The sequence below is a fragment of the Apis cerana genome, linkage group LG7 (genome assembly GCF_029169275.1).
Source record: "Apis cerana isolate GH-2021 linkage group LG7, AcerK_1.0, whole genome shotgun sequence".
In the NCBI taxonomy this organism is placed as follows: domain Eukaryota; kingdom Metazoa; phylum Arthropoda; class Insecta; order Hymenoptera; family Apidae; genus Apis; species Apis cerana.
Genome location: NC_083858.1, coordinates 2,214,588 through 2,233,120, shown reverse-complemented (window position 1 = coordinate 2,233,120; position 18,533 = coordinate 2,214,588). Strand labels below are relative to the sequence as shown.

The 18,533-nt window shown below is 29.6% G+C and overlaps 4 protein-coding genes across 5 annotated transcripts; 2 read left to right on the top strand and 2 right to left on the bottom strand.

Moving 5' to 3' along the window:
• Positions 1–317: 317 nt before the first annotated feature.
• LOC107994272 (general transcription factor IIH subunit 3) lies at positions 318–1,929 on the bottom strand. The gene is made up of 6 exons (XM_017051092.3): positions 1,676–1,929; positions 1,083–1,579; positions 882–1,004; positions 687–822; positions 580–616; positions 318–468 (listed from the first exon to the last, which is right to left on the bottom strand). Exons 1-6 carry the CDS (start codon positions 1,683–1,685, stop codon positions 393–395), a joined length of 879 nt encoding a protein of 292 aa, XP_016906581.1. The 5' UTR covers positions 1,686–1,929; the 3' UTR covers positions 318–392.
• A 600-nt stretch (positions 1,930–2,529) lies between these two features.
• LOC107994286 (malate dehydrogenase, mitochondrial) lies at positions 2,530–4,809 on the top strand. The gene is made up of 5 exons (XM_017051110.3): positions 2,530–2,807; positions 3,205–3,420; positions 3,509–3,781; positions 3,856–4,182; positions 4,256–4,809. Exons 1-5 carry the CDS (start codon positions 2,733–2,735, stop codon positions 4,379–4,381), a joined length of 1,017 nt encoding a protein of 338 aa, XP_016906599.1. The 5' UTR covers positions 2,530–2,732; the 3' UTR covers positions 4,382–4,809.
• An 85-nt stretch (positions 4,810–4,894) lies between these two features.
• On the top strand, positions 4,895–9,918 carry LOC107993646 (leiomodin-2-like). 2 transcript variants are annotated; one of them, XM_062077591.1, is made up of 6 exons: positions 4,895–5,949; positions 6,127–6,494; positions 6,648–6,794; positions 6,863–7,021; positions 7,285–7,788; positions 8,640–9,918. In XM_062077591.1, the coding sequence occupies exons 1-6, from the start codon at positions 5,175–5,177 to the stop codon at positions 9,015–9,017; spliced, it is 2,331 nt and encodes a 776-aa protein (XP_061933575.1). In that variant the 5' UTR covers positions 4,895–5,174; the 3' UTR covers positions 9,018–9,918. The 2 variants fall into 2 exon arrangements, with proteins under 2 accessions (XP_061933575.1, XP_061933574.1); XM_062077590.1 differs by having other exon boundaries at positions 4,947–6,494.
• LOC107994285 (14-3-3 protein epsilon) lies at positions 9,508–18,432 on the bottom strand. The gene is made up of 4 exons (XM_017051109.3): positions 17,764–18,432; positions 14,650–14,956; positions 13,610–13,953; positions 9,508–12,899 (listed from the first exon to the last, which is right to left on the bottom strand). Exons 1-4 carry the CDS (start codon positions 17,825–17,827, stop codon positions 12,844–12,846), a joined length of 771 nt encoding a protein of 256 aa, XP_016906598.1. The 5' UTR covers positions 17,828–18,432; the 3' UTR covers positions 9,508–12,843.
• Positions 18,433–18,533: the final 101 nt, after the last annotated feature.

Sequence of the window (18,533 nt, the reverse complement as noted above, 5' to 3'; positions counted from 1 at the left end):
ATGTTTATTTAATTTTAATAATATTAATTTTTTAATAATATTTATTAAATATAATTTATTTTTATAGCTATATATTTATAATTCCATCTATTTTTGCTATTTTGTAAAAGTAAGCAAATTCAATATTTATTTTTCTTTTTAATTCACATTAATCATGGACGGGCAATAATGTGTTTTAATCATTAAGTTTTATGAATCTAAAATTAATGAAATCATATTTATAAATATAAAGATTTCAAGAAATGTATGAAAGAATATATGAATAATGTACAAATATGTTACAATAAAGGATTATAAAACGTTTTCAGTGAAAAATATTTATGATGAGAAAATAAATATTTATTTTAATAAATATTTTTAAGAGAAAAAAAATTTCCTAATTCTAAATACAATTAATGAACAATATCTACATTCTTTTTTTTCTTCTTCATTTTTATAGGTATAGGTCCTGGCATTTTGAATACTGTGCTGTAAAAAGCAAAAAGAAAAACAATATTGAAATAATTAAGATAATTGAATAATTATTAAAATATAAAAAATATGAATTATCATAAATTAAAATTTAATTAGAATACTTACTGGCAAGTTGTGCATATTGGACTAAATTTACAAAATACTAAAAAAAATTATTAGTATTATTATCAAAAAATTTATGTAATGATATATAAAAAACTTGTTTTTCTTACTTGATAAACATATAGAGCATACATAGCCAATATCAATTAATTCTTGATGGCAAAAACATGCTGCTCTATAATCTACCTTTACAGGTGGTGGAAATACTAATTTTGATCTAACATTTGGATCTGGTAAAAATATCCACTAAAAATTAATTACACAATTAATAAAATATTTAGAAATTTAATTATTTTTTTTCTTACCAATAAATATTGTAATAATCCATTTAACTGAGGAACTTTTAAATAATTTCCTCCAGTAATATCACAACCCTGTTGAAGTAAGGTTAATTCTTGATCTAAACTACATACATCCAATATTACTCCCTATTTATTTTAAAAAAAGTTGTATTTAAAGTATTAAATTTAAATCATATAAATATTAAAATAAAAAGAATTACAAACCATTTTTTGAGCTGTAAAAAATATATTCATATAATTCATATATTGTGTTGCTGAATCATTACTTGCTGTAATCACAAGAATTCTTGAATATAATTTTTCACCAGCGATCTTTTCTCTTTCTAATCTTGCAATATAACATAATGCCATAGTCAATGCTCCAGATATTAAACTTTCACCATTTAATAATTTATTTGAAGTAATTTCATTGATAACTTTTTGTAATTGTTGCCTTACAGTGAGTTCAATCATAGTAAATTTTTCATATTGTCCATCAATTTGCCTAATTTCTAATGCATCTTCACAAGGATATAAGAACTTTGCTCCATGACTATGGCATGCTATTACTGCAAGTTGATTATTAGATGACTGCATTAAATGAGCATTGGCAAAAACAATAGTAGAATCCAAACATTGTGTCAATATTCTTGTTTCTTGTTTTATAATTCTTTGCACTGGATTTACATCTAATATTATTATTAATAAACTTGTCTCTATTTCTGGAAGTAATATAATTATATAATTTTTTTTATTTAAATAGATAAAAAAGAAATTATATTTTACATTTTTTCATAGGTTAGTTAACCTTAACATACCATTTGACATCTTGAATCAATATAAATTAATGCAACTATTTAATACAAATACAAATTTAATTTTCTAAACACATTTTTTAAATATTTTATTAAATTTTTTTTTTATTAAAATATTTTTAACAGTTCAATTTAAATCAAATTTAAAAAACAATGTTGAAAAGTTTTTCATATGTATTATTCAGTTTATGAGAACTGAATTATACTATAGTTACTATACTAGTTACTATACTAGTAAACATACTTATTTTTACGTACTATTTGTTATTATAAAATTAAAAAATAATTATTTCTTTTAGATATTTTTATATTTTTAGATACAAATGTAAAATATTCTATTTTAAAATTAATTGATTTTATATTTTTATTTAACAATGAATTTAAAATGTAATTTAATCAATTATTAATTTACTATTTAATATAATTATAAGATTAAAAAATAATTTTTTTTAGATATTTTCAAAATAGAAATGTAAAATATTTTACTTTAAATTAATTGATTTTATATTTTTAAGTAACAATGAATTATTAACTTATTAACAATATAATTATAAGATTATATAAGAAAAATAATTTTTTTTAGATATTTTCAGATAAAAATATAGAATATTTTTTTTTAAATTAATTATAAATTAATTATAAATTTATATTTAATGATAAATTTAAAATGCAATTTAAGAAAATATATAAAAATGATAAAATGATATTTATAAAGTAGTAAAATATATAAAAAAATTTTTACATATTTTTCAATATATTTCATAAATATAATCTGTGCAAAACTAATAGAAGAAATGATTGAAAAAAAATATATATATAATAATGGATAATAATTTTCAAAATTCCCGCGTTATACTTTATAAGTAATTTCAGTCTTGCGTATATTATCTATGCGAGAGTACGCATGATCGTATACGTATTACGACACGTTAAACGATTGGAGAGAACAGCAAAGAACAAGTGCGAAATATCATTGAGGTCATTGGAGTGTCTTTGAAAGGTTATTGAGCGTTCGAAATTTGAAATCATTTACATTTGTATCTAGAAAGTTATAGAGAATATGTTGCCACAATATTTGAAACCTATTTTGAATGTTACTCAACAAGGAGCGAAACGACTATCTACCAGCGCTAAAGTAAGCTTTTTTTAACTAATAATTTAAATTTTTACTAAATATTATATTTACCAAAAACAATATATTATGTTTATGTTTTCACTATTTATTTAATTTTTTATTAAACTAAAGATTATAATCAGATTAGTTAATGACATTGAAACATTGTATGTATCAGTAAAGTATAGTTTACGACATACACGTGAAGTACAGTTATGCAATCGTGAACATTATTATTAATATTAGCGATCAAATATTTAATTTTTAATATAATAAATTTTTATGTGAAATTCAAAACATGAAAGAGAAAACTATAACATATATAAGAGGTATATAAGAAAACATTACAAATATGTATACATATACATACTCATATATATACTTTATATTTATTTTAATTTTGACATATTTTATTTAGTGCAATGCCAAGGTTGCAATTCTCGGAGCAAGCGGAGGAATTGGCCAACCGCTCTCATTACTTATGAAACAATCTCCTCTTGTAACCGAATTATCATTATATGATGTCGTAAATACACCAGGTGTCGCTGCTGATCTGTCGCACATGGATACGCCGGCAAAAGTAAAAGCGTATACTGGTCCAGAAGAACTAAAAGATGCACTTAAAGGAACGCAGGTTTCTATTTTATTAAATTTTTTTTATTAAAAATGATTAAGATTAATGAAAAACTATAAAATTTTTTATTTGTTGTATTTTTATATAGGTAGTCATAATTCCTGCCGGTGTTCCACGTAAACCAGGAATGACTAGAGATGATCTTTTTTCTACAAACGCCTCGATAGTAAGAGATCTTACCCAAGCTATAGCAGAAGTATCACCAAAAGCTTTTATTGCCATTATTTCAAATCCAGTTAATAGTACTGTGCCAATTGCCAGTGAAGTGTTGAAAAAAGCTGGCGTTTATGACCCCAATAGAGTATTTGGTGTAACAACTCTCGATATTGTCAGAGCAAATACATTCATTGCCGAAGCCAAAGTTTGTAAAAAATATTAAGTAATTAAATTCTACATAATATCTTAGATTTACATACATATAATACTTTTTTTTAGGGCTTGAATCCACAAAATGTCTCAGTGCCAGTTATCGGTGGTCATAGTGGTGTCACTATTATTCCTTTAATTTCACAAACTAAACCCTCAGTTTCTTTTCCAGAGGATAAAGTGAAAGCTCTTACTATGAGAATTCAAGAGGCTGGTACAGAAGTTGTTAAAGCCAAGGCTGGCACAGGTTCTGCCACTCTTTCAATGGCATATGCTGGTGCACGATTTGGTTTTTCCTTAATCAAAGCACTTAATGGAGAACGTATTACAGAATACTGTTATGTTAAATCTGATGTTTGTGACACCAAATATTTCTCAACAGCTGTTGTTTTGGGTGTAAGTATAATTATCAATCAATGGTATATTTATATTGGAATGGAATATTATATTTATGTTTTGTAAATTTTAGAAAGGAGGAATTGAAAAGAATCTTGGTATTGAGAAACTCAATGCATATGAAAAAGAACTGTTAAATGCAGCGATCCCAGAACTCAAGAAGAATGTTGAAAAGGGAGAACAATTTATGAAAAAATGAACATTAAATTATTCCCATGAATTATTAAAATATTAGGGTATACACAATATCAAATAAAACTCAATAACTTTTGATATTGATTATGAAAATAATTCGCGTTGTACGCGAAAAATTTAAAAAAATAGAAGCGGCGGATTCTTTATTAATCAGTAGATATAACACATATTTTATAGATGTTTAAATTCATTTATAATATGGTAGAACAATAAGAAATATGAAATAGAACAGTATTTGAAAAGAAATACTCATTACTTTGTTCTAAAAGAAATGGAATATAAAAAATTATATAAAATATAAAAAATTGGATATTCACTATTGAATATTGAATATTCACTATCTCATTTTAAAAGAATAGAATATCAAAATTGCAATATACTACATGTAATTTGAAAATAAATTTCATTAAATAAAAAAAATTTTTTATTCTATTTATATCTTTTTTATTATTAATTTCATTAATTCAAAAAATAGAATCGTAAATTATATGATAACAAAAATTCCCTAGTGTACTATTTCCTCTATTAAAATCAAAATAAACATTAATAGGCAACCTTTAATACAATGTCATCTATATAACGAATAAATAGAACAGTTTCATATTCATTGTATAAATTAACGAAACGAGTTTGAAAATACGTGTTTTCCATTGTGTATGTTAATTTTTTGGCTTAAAAAGTGTTCTGTAAAGAATTTCTCTTAAGAAATGTTGTTACTCTCTTAATTATATAATAAATCCACGAGCATAGCTGGATTTCGTACAAATATCGAATAAATTATTTGAATAAAAATTATAATGTCAAAACGGAAAAATCACAAACGATCTCGACATAAACAATTTTTATATCAATCTCAAGAAACTTTATTACAAAATTCAGATACTTCTGACGAGATCGATTATGCAGAAAACAAATATATTTCTTTACAGAAAAAGTCGAGATCATCTGAACGACTTTTGCATCAACGATCCCCAGAATCTGTACTATTTGAATCTGAACAACCTGATTTATCATACTATGATGATTTAAGTCCAGAAATCGTACCACGATTTCGTCGAATAAAATTAGATTTAAATGGATCGGATAAACATGAGGCAAGAGACAAAAACAATAGTGAAAAAGAGTCAGAAGTGGCTAAAATAAATCAAGTAAATAATTTGTTTAAACAGAATATCGATGTATCTGCGAAAGAATGCTTTCTATTAGACAAAACTCTATCGATGAATCAGGAAATAAAATTGGAAATGAACAATTGTAAGTTTTTGCAAGAGAAAAAATCTTTTTCAAGGATTAAATTTAACGATTATACCACTACCGAAGTTCGTTCTCCAAAATCATCTTATCACTTTTCTTGTGGCTACAGCTCAGAACCAACAAAATTTTCTAATTTTAATTCAGAATCAGAATCTCACGAATTTCATAATTTTTTAGACGAATTTCAAACAATGATTTCTACATGCGATTCTGTAGGCCATGAAGAAAAATGGAATAAACACGATCAAGATACAAGAGTTAAAATAATAAATGAAAAAATTGAGCAAGATTCAGATGGAAATCGATCCAATAATTGGAGTGAGTGCAGACAGATTCTTTCAAATTTACGATATTTAAGTAACATTAAAGTACGAACTGCAAATCAAGAATTCTTTGGAAATCGTGTTCAAACAAATTCATTTTCTTGTTATACTTCTTCGTCATTAACTTCAAATGAGACTTCGAATGAACGTATCAATAAACATTATTCCGTAGAAGATGAGAAGATCAATAATAAAGTCGATGATGGGCAAAATTACACAGATACGAAAAGTACTACAACGAGGATTAGAGCTCGATCGATCACTCCTTGCAGTGGTTCACCTCCTCCTGCGAAAAGATGTCGGACTACGCTTAAATTTGATGACGAAGTGGAAGCAGAAGGATCACAAAAACCTGTAGATTCCGCTACAGTTACTGATTTATTGCAAATAGAAAAAAAAAATGTTCAGAATTATTTTTGTCCGAATACAACGATCACGAAAACCATTTGGAGCAGCAACAGTTCAGAATCCCCGACCACTTTGATTTTAGATCTTCCAGTTATGTCTGATTCTGGCAGCTGTAGTAGATGTTTTCAAGAAGTAATTCATTAATTTCTTTAATTCTATTCATTTATTTAAGATTAAGATACTTTTCAGTTATTCAAATATATATTGCTTTTATAATTAAGAATGATAAAAGTACTATTATTATCATAAAAAAGAAACAATATAGAACTTAATTATTATTTGCAGCCTATTGAATTTAATAAAAAATGCACGTGTACCAGTTTTCAGCAAAGCAAGCCATTTCAAAAACTTCAATTTGCAAAGAAACCTATTGCTAAAATTGTTCTATTTTGTGTTTGGATGATAAAAAAAATAACAACTATAATGAAAGAAGTAAGTAGTAGTTGCTTATTTAAAAAATTATCTGTGTTCAATTATCTACAATATAATAATTTTTTCAGGCTTATGGAAATTTTAAGCGAATTGTTTCAACGTCTATATCAACGAAACAACAAATGAAAGAATTCAATCAAGTTATTATAACATTACGCTCAGAGAATGAACAGATGATCAACAAATTTTTGGAGAAAATTACCTGTTTGTCTGAACAAATTACTCAAGTATACTATTTAATATTTAATATTTTACGAAAAAATTTTTTTATAACATTATTATATTATTTATATTTTGACGTAATAAAAAGATTAAAAAATTAAAAAATTCTGAAATCCCATATAAAAGCATGTCTATTCATGCTTTCATAAAATTAAAAAGAGTATATACGTATGACATACAAATATCGTAGCATTTTTTAATTCTGATTTGTAATTCCATGTCAGTCATGTATTAAATAAGTTTTTTTTAGCATTAATGTTTATCACAGGTGTGTGCAGGTAATTCAACCGCTATTGCCACTTTAACTGCAGAAGTTATCAATATACAAGAACTAAGTAAAAAGTTGGCCGGAAATAACGAGACGTTGATGCAAGAATTGAAAACATTACACCAAATGCTGAAGAATATGCAATCGAAATCTCCGAAGAAACCACTATCACTACCACTACCACCACCACCACCACCTCTTCCATCTCTTCCACCCCCTATACCATCAATTTTAATGTCATCCATTCCATCAGCTGCTCTTCCTCCTCCTCCTCCTCCTCCTCCTCCACCGCCTCCTCCTCCACCTCTCCCTCCACCACCACCACAATCATCGTTTCTTCAAATTTCGTCGCATAAGTCGCCGATCACACCAACCACTCCAAATAATGATAGAAACATCAGGTCGCCCTCGAGAAAGTGCTCGACACCACTGTTTAATAGGCCAGCTATAACTGTCGAGGATTTGCTGAAGGTGACCCTAAAAAAAGCACCGCAAAACTTTAAGGTAAATCCGAGGACTATTACACGACACTTCATTAATTGGAGTATATGAATAAGTGGAGTGAAGAATTCTGTTCTTTCGAAGTTAAAATTTGCTAAAGTTCAAGGCATTGGTTGATTCTCGTTTCGAAAAGATCATAAAATATTTAGCAAATCAACTTGGGATGATCAGACTTCTTTTATCAAAAGAAATTCTTAAAAAATTCCATAGCTTTTTCCAATTGTTATATTTTCATTGTAACAATATTTTCATTCAACCCGATGAGAATACGTGAGTGAGAATCATAAGTTTCGAGTTATCATAAATATTTATTTAGCATAAAAGTCTTATTATTATATGTGTATTATATTGAAATTTCTAAATTATCCTACTTTAATTAATTGTTCTATTTGAAAAATTATTGTTATATCTTTTAGAATTAAGCTGTGTAAAATGTTAGATTTCTTATTGCGATTCGTTGAAGTAGAGTAAGAGAATTATGTTGCTAAAGATACATTTTTCCAAGTATTTTAAATACTTTACTAGCCGGCCACTCATCAAAGCGATACAACTTTCAGTCTGATCAATTGTTCCTCAACCCTCGTTGCCATTCAACCGAACACTAGGGGGTTATTTAAAAATCCCAAGGTGATACATATATCTGTGAAAAATAAATCGGAAATCTCTCAAAGAGTTTTCTTTGCACCACTTAAACGAATACATTATTCCAAATTAATTTAAAATAAATGTAATCTCTAAATATGAATTGAAAAAATTAATTTGTCAATGTCGAATATAATTTCTATCTTGGAATTATATATATATATATATATATTAAAATTAAAATATACAAAGAAGAAAAATGTTAATTTCAGGAGAATAGAAGAAACACGATACCAGGACCAAAGGGACCCGTCGTTTCCTTAGATATGTTACGTAGTGTGAAATTAAAATCTGCCAGGCGCAGAACGACTGATCAAATCATAAGGTCTCCAAGGAGCGGACGAATAATTAAAACGCGAACAGCACCAAGTCTCAGTTTGTCTCCGATTACAAAAAATTCGGAAAACTCATTAGGGCGAATTCTAAAACAAGTGGAAATTAATAAACGTGGCCCAAGGCGTCTATTATCGAGCTCGTCAAGTTTTCGCGAAAATATTATTGGAAAAGATAATCAATTATCGAGCGTAGATACGAAAAATAACAATTCACAATCTATGACTGCGTTACAGAAGTCGATAATCGTAGATTAAAGGAACAGATTATGTAATATTGATATCAGAAATATGTCGCAACTTTTAGTAAATTAAGTTATTTTGTTATTGATTAATCGATACATAGATCGGGTTATCTAATATAATATGATGAATAAGAACAATTTATTAATAGTAGAGAATTTTATCTATGACGAATTTTTTTCTTTTTTCCTTTTTTTACTGAATTGTAACTTAATACGTGAGAGACAAAACGCTTATATTTTACAAAATCCGCTCAAAATTTTACTTTTACAATTTTACAGCCTGTAAGAATGTCTTCAAATTTTACTCATATGAAATTTGTTTTTTTAATATATTAAATTACGATTCTGTAATATTTATTAATTAGAATTGTTACTGGTTTTGAAACGACTCATTCTAAATTGATGACAAAATACGAAAAATATTTTAAAATTATATTCAATTATAATTATTGACTCATATACTAATATAATAATAATATTAATAATAAAGATTTGTGGAAACATTTAGAGAGTTGTAATTATTTTATTTGTAGCTTTCACGTATGTGTGTGTTTCTGTGTGTGTGTATGTGGTTTTACAGAAAAAGATCGTATCCAGTGTAATCGCATTGATTGCAATAATAGTAGTTAATAATAGTAGTACGGAGCGTGAGAACGCATACGAATCCGATAAAAGAAACGACAGATTTAATCCCCTCCAAATGACGATAAATTTCGATATCTAGGTCTAATTATTCGCTCTCGTGAATTGGGTTAGCGACAAGATGGAATGATCTGAAGATAATTACAAAAAGAGAAAGAGATACACAATTAGTGTTTAAAATACAGAGACAAGAGCAAGTAATACATCTAGAGATGAAACATTAGATGTGTGTATGTGGTATGTATTATTTCTTTTACCTTTTTCTTTTTTTTTATAAAAATCGACTAAGCACGCACAACGATACTGAATAAAGGATAAAAGCGGTTTCGATCGATACATCGATTATCTATATTCTTTCATAATAATTCTACAATAAAATTCAGGTAGTATCGATATCTACCCAATTTTTAACCGAGAACATTCTACATTTACTTTTTTTTTTTTTTCATTTCATTATGAATCATACACTACATCATCGACGATAATAATAATAATGTTATCACGTTGGGCTACTTCATCTTGTTTTTAATCCATCGTGTAAGCAAGTAATTGGATGAGGTATCTCACAGTTTATCGTCGTTTGGAATTTATTTCATGCCACATTCGTTGCCATTAACAAATTTTTATTGAATTTTAAATTTTTTGTATCCTTCCTTTTTATTTATTTATTTTTTCTCAAAGATTTATCGCATGTTATTGTGCACATATTACGCATTTACGTAAATTATATAATATATATATCCGATGATTCCAATGTTTTCTCTACTTTTCCATTCTTCTTCAATCTTCCTTCTATGGTTCCATTATTTTCCATCATGTCTTTCATACGATTATCAAAATCACTTCTGTTTGCGTTTCATTTCATGATACGCTCTCTAAACTGTTCGTTTCTCTCCATACTATCGCTTGAACGATTCGCGTCGATTGAGTTCTTTTTTTGATATCCTAACTTTACGATCTTAAGATTAATCGTATATATTTACTTACGGTGCCGTTGATATTACTTGAATTATTCTTTATAACTTTATTTTATAACATGATTATCAATTTGTATCGTGTTATTAATACCTAAATACAGGGGCACGATGTACACTAAAAATTTCTAGGCAGAGCTCTCGATTTTTTCATTTGCGCGTTTTCTTCGCCTTTATTATTATTATTATTTTTTTTTCATTTAAATATTAAACCTCGCTTTTTTGCTGCACGCTTACACGGTTCACGAAACATCTTCGATATCTTTTAATCGCGAAAAAAACTGGTTTTGAAATATGTAACACAGTGAAAAGCAGAAACTTACGATTGAAATATGCAGTATATGATTTCTTTGCATTTTTAATCATCAAGCAAAATATTAATATTCTATTATTGAATACAGAAACATTGCACTTAAAGATGTTTTTTGTTTAAAAATTTGTTTATATCGCACAAATTTTCAACCAATAATATTTATCTCGACAAACAAATAATTCTATTGTATTACTAAACTATTTTATTCAAAATGCGCAAATTTCACGGATTTTAATAATAAACGAAGCCTCTCTTAGCGTTTTTATTGGAATGTTTCCCGTTTATTTTTCTTTTCTTTTCTTTTCTTTTTTTTTCATAAGCTAAAATCGACGGAACGGTTCATCGATAAAAAGGTGAATGGACGTATGGCTAAGATCAACTAAGATATAGTGGAATCGAGGACAGTGATAATAGCGAAAGTGAGCGCGGGTGAAGAACGAGTCGGGATACAATTGTTTATTCTGTAATTTGTTATACCACAGCGATCGTTATAGTTTACAGAAGAGGCGTATGAAAAAGTACAACCACAATTACAGACTAGCTAGGTAGTTACTTGTTTCCTGCTATTTTCTGTCTGCGAAACATAATTTCTCTTCCCTTTTTTTTTTTTATCTTTTTCGTATTAAAAATGCTTATCAACCATGATTTTTTTTCAGCCTTCTTTCGAAGATCAGATTGCTCTTTCGTCACAGAGGGACACAACTGATTGGTATATGAAAGAATATCTATTACGACGAGAATAGCGAATATATATTTTCTCTTACTCACAAAATTAAAAGAATTTGTTTTCGACTTAACATAAAATTTGATACTGCGAAAGCCAGACTTAACGTAAGACAAGATGTTATTGCATTTTTTTTTTTCTTTTTTTAAGTACATCGCTTTCGCGGTAAGCACATGTTCTTGAATAGTTTACAAGTAACTATACGAGAGAACCCATGCTCAAGACCTATGTATATGATGTATGAAATTACTTGCTTTGCAAACTGGGACTTCGTCGGAAGTACATTCATAATATCTTATACAGAAAACAGAGATGAAGGTGCATGGTTCTATCTTAACTGTTTAGTCAGTTGTCGATCAACCATGTAACTCCAGCTCTGGAAGAGACGGGTTTATCCCTTAGATAAACGAATGATTTACACTCGATTTACACGCATACATTAATAATATCGTTATTTATCATAGTATGCGAGAATAATGATGCGCGCAGTAAAAAAGCGGGGAAGAGGACGAGGAGGAGGAGATTGGGGGTGGGGTGAAAACAAACGAACACAATATGCATTTCGATCGACGTCGAGCCATTAATTCGTTATTGATAAAACATTGCGGAGAGGATAATGCTATTCGTTCTCACTCGCTGGAGCAAACAAAAATGAGAGTTTATTCCGACTGGATTAGCGCATATTCTTTTTTTTTTTTTTTTTATTTCATTCCGTGCTTTTCTGGTTTTATTACTATGATTGAATATATACTACGCGCTGCATCAGTCGGCGCCAACTCAAACGTTCTCGACATCGTACACTGAAAGAGACAGCATCTTTTTTTCTTCTCGATACGCAAAGAAGGCAAAGAATAATGCCTCTCCACATGCTCTTGCAGCTTTTCTGTTAACTGCGTAATGAGTATGTCCTTTTATTTTATAACTTTTCTGCGCGCTTCGTAATTTAGTGTGTATTATTTCGAATGATATTTTTTTTTTTCATTTTTGTATTTTCTTTTTTTTTTTTTGGAATAACCGTACGTGCGTGCTTAGAACACGCAATCGTTAAAGATCTCCCCTTCCCACCCCGAACTGCCACCTGCTGAATTGTTTTCTTACAAGTTTGCTTACAAGTTATTAAGAGTTTTTTGCTTTCTTGTGTTTTTTCAGTTTTATATACGCAATATAACACTCACTACAGTTAGAGTTACGATACGTCCTGATCTTCCACATCTGGCAACTGCTCCTTTTGTTCGCCCTCCCCTATGCGACATAAAAAGAAAATTTGTTAATAAACGTGTTCTGATTCGATAATAAAATATCAATTGTATAACAAACGGATAGGATGGGGTCGATTCAACTCACAATTAAAAGTTGGGCGTGAGTTATTTCAACCCTACCCTGCTAATTGAAGGATCTAAATGCTTAAGAAGGAAGGAGGAGAAGGATCGATCGAGTTGCTCACCAGGTGACTTTATAATGCAAGGGCGTATGGAAAGGATGCCTGAGTTCAAGCATTGGTGGAAACCGCGGCAGCCTCGTTTTCGCGGTCAGCCTCGAACTCTAAATCACAGACCAATAATTCTCTACCCATATATAAACATATATACACATATATCATTTCAATAATATTCAAAACTATTATACAGAATTATATGTGAATAATAATGCAACTAAAAATGTCTTACCCGAGAGAAAACTTTACTTTCTTTCTTTATTTTTGTTTCAATTCAAAAATTTTTGCATTTTTTATATTATTCTGTATAATACGTAAATTTTATGAAATAAAAAAAAAAGAATCCCATATGTTCTCTCACAGAATTTCGTGAAAAAATCTGATATATAACGAGAAGATTTTATCGCGCTGCTGCAATACATATTATTGATCGTACGACACAACTTCTACCGTTTAGTAGTAGTGGTGAACGTTTTAAACGCAACGAGCAATTTTTTTTACAAAAAGATATACTAACCGTCTCCTTGCATGTCTGACGTCCATAGAGTAAGATTGTCCCTAAGAAGCTGCATAATGAGGGTAGAATCTTTGTAACTCTCCTCGGATAAGGTGTCTAGTTCCGCGATCGCGTCGTCAAAGGCTGCCTTCGCAAGACGACATGCTCTATCAGGGCTATTGAGAATCTCATAATAGAACACGGAAAAGTTGAGTGCCAATCCTAAGCGGATGGGATGAGTTGGTGGTAGATCCGTCATGGCGGTGTCACTTGCTGCTTTATAAGCGACCAAAGAATTCTCTGCGGCTTCCTTCCTATCGTTGCCAACGGCGAATTCAGCAAGGTAACGGTGATAATCACCCTTCCTACGATAACAGGTCAAAATTTTGTCTTTATAAACAAGTTTATTTACAATATATTGCATCAATTTTATATTGTAATCTTTAATTAAAATCTATTATAGAATTATTAGAATAAACATAATTAATTAGATTAAATATAATTTTTTTTAAATCATAACATATTTTAACATATTATGAATATATTTTTTACTAATTTCTTCCATTCATTTTGTATATAACAAATATTGATGTTCATGATGATATGATAAATATTATAAATATAAATATTGATTATTTGCAAATGTAATAAAATAAATAAATTTTGTTACATATTAAATAAAATTTTGCTAGATTTATATTTTAGTATTTCTTGCTATACGAATACAATGAAATGGAATCTGCGCTTATTCATAAATCATATCCGCCAAGAAATGATTATATTCATGTAATTATCGAGACAACATTATCAACTATTTCAGAAAATAATATAAAAGTTAGTTAGACGGAAACAAAACTGTTCCATTAGTTACTTTTTAATTTAAGTTACTTCAATTTATTATTGATTTTTCAAAACTATATTTTTAAATTTACAATATAAAATTTATTGTATAATTGGTAACATTAAATATGCAATATTCTTCGAAAATAGAAAATAAAAATACAAAAACAAATAATTTCCTATTTGAAGATCTCAAATCAAAATTTGCCACGTTGACTTACATTTTATAATAGAAGACTTTCGATTCGCCAGTAGATGCACATGGGAGCAAATGTTTATCTAAAACTCCGAGGATATCGGCGCAGATGTCTTTCAGCTCTTTTTCAACCTGAGATCGGTACTGACGGATCATCTCTAGTTTCCGCTCGGCACCTTTGTTCTCTTCCTTTTGTTCGATGCTAGAGATTATTCTCCAGGATGCCCTTCTCGCGCCAATCACATTTTTATAAGCGACAGAAAGAAGATTCCTCTCTTCGACGGTTAACTCCACATCCAACGAGGCGACCTTCTTCATCGCCTCGACCATTTCTATAAAATCACATCGGCGAAAGCGTCGCCATCGACAAAACTCTCATTAAATTGAAAACTAATAGAAATTACGAAATAATAACATGTAACAAAATATATAATAAAATTAATTTAATTATCGAAATTTTCTTGAAGGATAAAATTATGAAAGTTATACAATGAAAAAGTATACTATATATTTTAATAAAAGTATCGAACTTACCGAAATAAATTGCATGCAATCATGGCAAAGTAATGAATTAGAAATGATCTATTGATCTTATTAATACATCGCTACGTTGTGCGTGAAAACATTATTATCTAGTTTCATCTGAGATATTAAAGAAATTCTGCACGAGAAAAATTGGTATACAGGCATATATTTATCTGTTGCCCCTTGAACTTTATAAGTTAATATTATGTACTTATTATCTATAGATATAGGATGTTTGGGAATAATGATATCGATCAAATGACACGTTTGTCTACAACTCATAACTGGGAAAAGAATATGATCAATAATTTCTCTATTTATTTAGTATAAATACTTATTATCATAAATAAATATTAACATTAACAAATTAATATATTGTTATATTTTTAGGTGACATTAAAATCTATGATTCCTCGATAAAATCGATAGATGGTTGCAAAAGGTATTACGGGGTCGTGCATTAAATGAAAAACGATTAAAAATGGACATGAGTTTTCAGATAATTTTACAATTGAAATCTTATCTTTAAAATAAATAAAATTCAAAATTTTAGATTTTTATCTATATCAAATTATATCGATAATAATTCGATTAAAAAAAAATTTGTCCTTTATAAATTAATCAATAACTATCATTCAAGCAATCTAAATATCCTGAAAAAAAATTGGTGACGTATAAATTCAATATATAAATATTCAAATTAAAGAAAGAATTAATTTATATTTTCTCTTTATCATCTTGACTTTCTCATCATTGGCTAAAATCAACAGAGGTTTCAGAATGACATTTGTGAGAAGAGATCAGACTCAAGTTCATGACGGTTCTGGATGACACGAATTATATACTATAAACATGGTATACCCGGTGACGGAGGTGTACAGAAACGTAGGATAGCTAGTGCAGATCAATACTTTCCTTCTGCTATGGCCCCTCTTTTCCCCCACTCTACTCTATATATCTCACCCCTTCCCGTTCTTACCCTCCACTCATAATCTCGCCCGCCCGTCGTCCTTTCGTCTCTCTTCCCCTTTCCATCCATATCTTGCTCTCACAACCCTCAAATTTGCCCACCGCCCTTCCTTTTCCTCATCCCGGGAGAATCACAACAGCTCTTCTCTCTCTATCCTGTCATTCTTCACATTTAGCAATCATTTCAGAATCATTTCTAGAATTCTTATGTGCGAGTGTTTCCACCCTTTAATATATCTATCTTGATTAATATGTTCACACAGAGATGAAAATAGTAAAATTATAAAAAAAAAACAGATTTATGAGATGAATAGAAAAATCATTTTTTTGCTGCTTCATTGATTAATTTCTTCCTTGACTTCCAATTTTAGAAATAAATAATATAATTTTTCATAATTTATAGTATAATAAAATATGTAAAATAAATTTATTTAATTCAAAATGAAATGATTTTTATTATTTAATTAGAATACACGTATAAAGAATTTTCATTGAAATAATCTTTTTTGTGTGAAAAACTTTTGAAAAAAAATATTGAAACACACAATAAGTCAGATATATATATATATATACATAATTATAGTTCATATATAAAACGAAACAAATTCGTAAGAAATACGAGTTATTGAATGATTACAGGAAATTTGCATGAAGATATATCATTGCTTCCGTAAAATGTCAAATGTTGTATACTTGATTTGCAAGTTTGATAACAAGACAAAGCAGTGTTATGCATAAAATATATCTAAGGAGAAATGCAAAATAAGAGGTTCGTAAAACGAAAAGATTTGACGGTTTCCCCTTCTACCAGACGAGAAATCCCCACTACGCGTCGCTTTCGCCAGACGTAAAAATTTCTATAAACGAAATTATTAACCATGCGTACTGTATACGAAGAAATAGTATTTGAGAAAATATGATGTAGGAAATAACTATGAGAAAAAATACAAGATAATTTTAATAAGTATTATTGTCGATGGGATAGATCGGACGGTTGATCGACCAAATAATTTCTCTCTGCTTTCAAGGCCAAATGCCACGAGCAGAGCACGCGTTACTACGTGTCTAAGGAGTAACCCGGCAGCGATTGGTAAGTATCGTGTCGTGTCTATGCGTCATACATGTCGGTGAAGGACCGACTGTCTGGTTATCTGCCGAGAGACCCCGTAAAGTACTGAACACAGCACGCCTAGCAACGCTATCTCGGCGTTAACTAGTTTGTTTCGATGAAACAATATAACTCGAAAACGACGAAATCTTTTCATAGCTTTTCAATCAATCCTTTATGAAAACTCTCAAGAGTTCATATACCTTGACAGGCTTTAGTGCAGAAGTGACAAAATCTAAGAACAAATCTACCCTTTAATAAAGAAACACCGGTTATGAACCGGCTACTTGACCACTATCGTGTATGGATTAGTCGTATTTGACGTTTCATAAACTTTTGACAGATCCAATGAGACACGATCCCAGTTTGAGGTTCTCGATTCTCGGAGGAATTCGTTATATATCCCACGATATCGTATAGCAGGCACGTCACGAGAGCGGTGTTACCTCCTTTCTCTTTGTAGCAATGCTTTGTGTCGATTTCATGGATTTCATTTTAGCGCAGGCCGGGTCCTTTTCCCGGAAAATATGTACTCACCGTCATAGCGCTCCGCTTGCTCAGCCAATTTCGCTTTATAAACGTTGTCCTCCCGTTCCGACATCTTGGATGCTCGTGGATTTCACGGGTAGACGAAAGATTTCAGGGAAATCGCACCAAATACTCGTTTCACCGAAATACGTACACCTCGTCGTACAGCCACTCGCAAGCTCACTGACCAAGATGGCGGCGCCCGCCAACAATCGAAAGCAGTTCCCACTTCGCGCAGCCTCTGCAGACGCTCCACTCGCCATGCGCTCTTAGCGTGTATTACTACGCCTGACGTCATTCTTTACCAACGTCGCGCGCATGTCGGTTAAATTCACCGAATATCCGGTAAAACTGTAGAAACGAAAATATCAACGTATCTTTTCACGTTGCTTTCTTCTTAATTAACGATAAACAAGGAATTTATAACATATATTTCATTCACATGTTATAAAATCAATGATACTATGTTTTATTGAAATGTGGAACTAGCTGCAAGAAATACGGAATGAAAGAAAAAACTTTTTGACAAGCAATTCGTTATTCTCGAGCAAACATTTTACCGTTTTTTGTTTTAAATAACTTTAATAGCAAGCAATTTCATGCTGAATGAAAATCGATTTTGTTTTCTAGTAAAAATATAATAAAAGCTATATGGAAAATAATAATTTTGCGCGCATAATATAAAAAGCAAACTAAAACAAGACAAAATAACATTCCAGTGTATTCCATTGTGCGCGCGAGATATCAAATCATGATTATCAGTAATGATAGGTAAATGG